Source organism: Pterocles gutturalis, unplaced genomic scaffold (assembly GCF_000699245.1).
Source record: "Pterocles gutturalis isolate BGI_N339 unplaced genomic scaffold, ASM69924v1 scaffold24820, whole genome shotgun sequence".
NCBI classification, from domain to species: domain Eukaryota; kingdom Metazoa; phylum Chordata; class Aves; order Pterocliformes; family Pteroclidae; genus Pterocles; species Pterocles gutturalis.
This window is the reverse complement of record NW_010141560.1, coordinates 52465-58464: the sequence shown is the minus strand read 5'-3', so window position 1 is coordinate 58464 and position 6000 is coordinate 52465. Positions and strand designations below refer to the sequence as shown.

General features: G+C 42.2%; 1 protein-coding gene across 1 annotated transcript in view; it reads right to left on the bottom strand.

The window, feature by feature from the left end:
- Nucleotides 1-2024: 2024 nt before the first annotated feature.
- Nucleotides 2025-6000, bottom strand: part of LOC104469539 (anthrax toxin receptor 1-like) — a 56236-nt gene continuing 52260 nt past the window's right edge. The window contains exons 18-19 of the mRNA XM_010084079.1: nt 2188-2255; nt 2025-2145 (exon numbers count right to left, since the gene is read on the bottom strand). Of these exons, the coding sequence (XP_010082381.1) occupies nt 2025-2145; nt 2188-2255 (189 nt within the window). The remainder of the gene's footprint in view (nt 2146-2187; nt 2256-6000) is intronic.

Sequence of the window (6000 nt, the reverse complement as noted above, 5' to 3'; positions counted from 1 at the left end):
TGACTAAAAAGAATGAGGACAGGGTTGAATGCATCCCAGTTCTCCTTTCTGATCACAATGAATCACAGGTCAGCAAAGTACTTGGGCATAAGGATGTTCCTCTTAACCTGCAGGACATTTTAATGCATGCAGAAGTGCCTTGCTGGCTCAGGCCTAAATTAGGAAAAGCTCCAAGGCCAGCAGGCACTCATGAGTGTGATTCCACTACTTGCACCAATATATATGAGGTAAGAGCATAACTCAAGAGAGCAGAGCAGTGCAAGAGGAGAAAGAGGCTCTGTGGTTCTTCTGAGTTTATATTTGACAGCCTCAGCTGCATATACACAGCGTGTCACAGTGATCAGCATAGATCGATGAGAGCTTAGTAGGGTGTTCTGCAAGTAGGACTGCCACTGGAAACAGTAAGCCTGATTTCTATTTGTACCAGTGCAACTTTATATGGCTGTAACAACTGCACAAAGAGGCCTTAAATCTGGAGTAATTGCATGATACAGTTAGTGTTTTATCTTGGACTTATGTGCCAATAACTACTGTGATGTGCTACACACCTACACACAGATGGAGAGATAGGTATATGTTGTGTCATAATGCAACTTAAACATTATTTCTACAGCCAGTGCCAAAGCAAACCAGCATAAGGATGTGCAGCCACCCTCTCCCATACAATATGACAGATAGGTGGTGGTGGAGAAAAAGCAAGCTCAGGTATTATTTTGATTCACTAGGGAATGATCTGGGCACAACCCACTCAGGTATTGCTTAGTGAACACTATCCATGGGCTGACCCACAGTCCCACGTCATAAATTCCCACCTCTGTGTGGGTGCTCACATCACTTTCTGATGACACAAAGAATTGAGGTCATGGGCAAGCAGTCACAATGTTTGGGAAATGCTGTAGCCAAACATTATGTAAAACAGGGATAAAAGGTCATACTGACACATCATGCCATGCCTCTCAACCACAGGTAGACTGCAAGGTTACGTATCAGTGGGATCGGGGCTGCCTAAAGAAAAAACTACTCATGGAGGAATTCATGTTTGAATCACAAGAGGATCTAGTTCTGCTTGTCAGTATGATCAAAAGGAAATTTATCTAATGAAATAGCAAAGGAATCAGTCCCTCATTGCTGCTGATATAAATAACAAACATATACTGTTTCCATATTGCAGCATTCATGATTAAATTGCGTGTCTATTTGCTCCATTTTGGACTATATTTTCTGTAAATGAAAACTGAACACCTAGCCAAAATGTTTTTCTCAACATTCCTCTGAAGTTTGGACAAATCTGAACTCAGGTCTTGTCCAACGTTTGGATTTCTAGAACCAGTATCTGGCCTTCAGTGGCTGTCCTATGCAACCAAGTCTAAACATATGCAGAGATGGCAGGCTCAAAATTTATTTTTTCAGGAGAAAAAGATACCTCCCTTCTATGCTAGATTACTTGTTGCTAGATTATTGGTACATAGTCTCATTTTACCTCATTATCACTAGCCTTCTTATAAACATTCATGGAAATTCCACATGCAGAACAAAAGGCATATTTTTGCAATTATTGTTCCATACTAACATCTGGATGCAGTACTGTTGGGGAAAAGAAAGCAAATTCCTCAATGAAATATGTTTAAACAACTTGCAGGTGGCAGCTATCAAAACAACTGATGCATGTGTACCACTTAAAGTTATTAATGAATGATCTGACATACCAAGTCAGACAAATGTCATATGTAAATAGATCTTTAAATGTATACATACAAAAATCTGCTACTGTATCTAGATGATCACTTTGGTTTATTTCTATACCCCATAGCTCTGAATCTATCCACTGACTGTTTACTCGGCCTATGTGGTATAAATATATCCATACACTAAAATTCACACTTGGCAATTTTTCTTTTTTTTTCTTTCTTCTTTTTTTGCTGACCAGCAACAAATTCTGATATCTTTAACTGTAAACCAATACTCAATAAATATGCCGTGTTCAGCAATGAGACATGTTTTGTCGACAAGGGTTTTGCTGCACTCTAAGCCATGGGTTGTGGGGGTGGGCGCGAAGGAGGAGGTCCAGGAGGGGCTCGGGATGGCGGTGGACCAGGAGGCGGCTGCCTGGAAGGGGGCTGAAGAGACACAGGAGAAGAAGGATTCCTCGGAGCATTGTTGAGGGGAACATCATCGCGCCGCAGCAGCTTCAGCGGTGGGCTGTAAGGGGCAGAGGTTCCATCTGATTTCACCCGGGTGAAGTTTATGCATCTTCCCTAGAGGTAAAGAAAAAATTCATTATTCATAAAAAGCAGGTGTTTCAGCAGTTAGCGAAAGGGACTAGAAGCACAGGGGCCAGGCTGCACTTAGAGATCTTCATCTCTATCATTCACTGGGTCCTAAACATGACATTCAGACCACGCTGTACTGAAGGTCAGCACTAGAAACCAATGCTTTCCTTTGGTTTCAGAGCTCCTGCCTACAGATAATAGTCTAGGACTAGTTTAAACCAAAAGGGACCCCAGTGTGACTTTGCTCGTGTGCCCTCTGCTCTGCTACTAGAGCTATGCAGAACATGCCTAAAGCCACAGCTCCACCAAAGTTGTGCCTGCCTTGGTGAGGTCCCTGACTGACAAAGCTGTGTTTGAAAAAAAACTCATAGCAGACACAGGATTATACCAGAGGAACAACCTTAGCAAATACACCTTCTGTAGCTTTCTTTTTCACCATGACGCTGCCTAGCTCCACGGTTTGAACACTGCATTAGGATAGTATACCTGTCTTCTGTGCTACTAATGTAGAAATGGCTTCCCTCACAAACACCAACAAGGTGTGGTACTTGCAAAAAGGGCTCTCTAATGAGCGTGTTACCAGAATGGCCGTGGGATGCAGGCAGACAGGACCTAATGGGAAAACTGTGGATGGAAATTTTAAAACAGGAGTAGCTTGGGTTTGGAAAAACAGCAAGAACTGGGGATGTCCTAGTCTGCTAGAGGCTAAATGCAAATACATCAGGGCTTCCTTTACCCAAAACAAAGCTCCGCATATGTTCCCACTAACGAGGTTCCAGACAGGAAGAGGTGAGAGACAGACCCCAAAGACCAGCTAGCCTTCGCTGTGGAAGCACCCAGAGGCTCCTGGGAACTTCAAAACCTACATGGCAACCTCAGTCAGACACCAAGATCTCTGCTGCCTGCTGTACTTCTTCCTCACCGTGACCCTTAAGTTTTGTTACAAACCACCCCAGTATTTCTGCAGAGGGCTCATGAAATCCTGCAGACACAACCTTGTGTGAGGAGATGAAACACTTGGCACAATTGCCTTCACCTCCTCACCTAGGGAGGTGGGAGGAGATGCTTATGCAAGAACCTAGCTGCCACAAGCTTGGCAGAAGCCTGTGCCCGGAAGTCAAAAAGGCCTCTCATCATCATGTCCAAAGGCTGGAGACAAAGACTGCCTGAAAATGCAGGAGTGACACTGCCAACAGCCCAAACCCATTGGGATGCGGTTTCCAAATAAGTAACTCTGGTCTGGAAAGCACCCATCCCATCAGTGATGAACTCCATTTGCCAGCACCTTCTTCCATGCAGCAATCATCCTAATGAAAATGGGGTCTGCACAAAGGAGAATGTTACCCATTTATTTCTTTCCAAGGCAAACCTGTTTGGTTTGTTTAGAAGAATATCTGCCCCATAAGACATCTTCCCTCCACTGTTTTGAAAGGCCCACAGAGCCACAATGACTGGACAAAAGTTTAGACTGTATGCTGGAAGCAACAAACCAAATTCAGATCAAGGTTACACCAACATCCCCCAAGCAGAATTCAGGAGAAGGACTCCCGATTCAGAAAAGCTTTTCTCAGAGCTAAGCAGCTGTAGATCATGATCCCCATAGCTACCAATGGCTGTGATAACAGGGGAACACAGGAACCCGTACCAGCGACAGACTGCTGGTAGCTCAGTGCTGCCTGGCATGAGGAAACTCTGAAGGTGTTTAGGGAACGCCTGAGTTTCTGTGGCAATGGCATAAATCACAATTTCCCCTGGAATCTGGGCAAAAGCCATCACAGCTGAACCACAACTGTTTTATTAAATGACTTCCAACACTTGCACCTTCGTTCACGAAAACTATTCCTTTAAAAAAAAGAAGTGAACACTTAAGTCCATGGCTTCTCTGAAGAAAGTGAAGCAGAATCATAGAATCATTATTAAGGTTGGAAAAGACCTCAAGGATCATCAAGTCCAACCCAACACCACCTACCTCACTAAACCATGCATCAAGAGAAGCTTGTGTAAGCTCTGGAGAGCTTAGAAAATGATTCAACAAATGTACTAACACCCAAATGGTACCACCCTACTGCTTACTTGGATTGGATGGTTTAGGACTTCAAGAGCTCAGCTGCAGACAAGAGTTTTTTGAATGGACCTGTTGTTGCCTGTACATGACACATACTCAGCAGTTCTCAGTCCCATCTTTCACCATCATGAATTCACCACTATGCTTCAACAACAGCCTCAGTAAGTAAGATAAAACCCCCTTTTTAAAAAAACAGGCTTGTTACAGCAGACTTCGTTTATGAATCAGGTTCAAGGCAATACTATTCTAGGGCCAGAGTCTCTGCATGAGTTATCAAAGGGCAAAAGCCAAGGTCTTAGTTACTTATGCAACAAAGATAAACCACTGGATCAAAAAAACCTGTCAGTGCTTTGCTCTACTCCATAAGAGAACTCAAGTCCTCACCAGCATTGGAGCAAGGAGCCATCCTTGTCAGCTTACAACAGCCATGTGTGTTCTGCTGTGCTCTATTGTATTCAGAGCACACTTGGAAATTCAGCTATATTTACTGCTATGCAGTGAACACTACAAATATATTTAATAGCTGTACTGCAACCACATTTAAGAAAACCTAGCCTTGATATTTATAAAGTTATTAATTTAGAATAGCTAAATAATCACCCAGAACAAAAAGAAAAAAAAATAAAAAAGAAAAAGAAAAATGAAAAAAAAAGTGAGACATATTCAGTTGAGATGCATTGTACATGGAGGGAAAAATTTAAGAACAGAACAATCTCCCTCATAGTAAAGCAAAGCTGCAAACACAACACTAGTGCTTTTGCCTACAAGCCTTTCCTGCCTTTCTGTTGTGTCTTCTTCCTAAACATCAATTCCAAATATATTCATAGTCTATAATCAAAGGAGATCCCATAAATCTGTTTGCATTACTTTCACTTCAGTTAAAGTGATAGGCGACGTCAAACTGCTGCCAGTTTCTGCCACACTCACTGATTTGTCAGACAGATGGGTAATTTAAAGGCCATGCGCCACATTGTGTCATGAAAAATACGGTTGGGTTGGGAGAGTCTGACAGACAGAGGCTTAGATGATCGATGTATGTATTGTGACACTTCCTCACAAAAGATTATCGGTGTTAGCCTACAATCTCATATATCAGAGACTTCTGGTGAATACTGGAGCAAATCCTTCTGAGCTCTTCAAGCAGCCATTGATAAAATGAGGGCAAACTCTTAGTCAGTGTTAGGATTAACAGCCAAAAGGGAAAGGGAAGAACAAATGATAATAAATTGTAACTTACAGTTTGGATTTATCAAGTGTATGTCATCAAAGGATTTCTAGGTTGAAGAATTATACCCTCCACTCATCCCACTTTACTAATGGAGTGCCACAGCTATTCTACCTAATACACACATCCCTCTGGGGTTAGTTTATTAAAAAAATCCATGATGTTTCTCAAATAAACATGCTAACCACAAGATTTTTAATAATCTGTGTTTGAAAGGATTCAGTAATTTCCTTTCAAAAGGCACATAAAGTCTTTTAAACCATAAGGAACACGGTCAGAAATCAGGTATCCTGGACAGGGGATTAACAGGCATTAAGAGCCACGATCACTTTAGTAGTGGTAACAGTGTATTTTTCCTGAAGCATGGTATACACTAAGTGTTTAGGGAAGGTGTCAGAGTTGCAAGGTGCAGTAATACCATGATGATCTCAGGCACAACA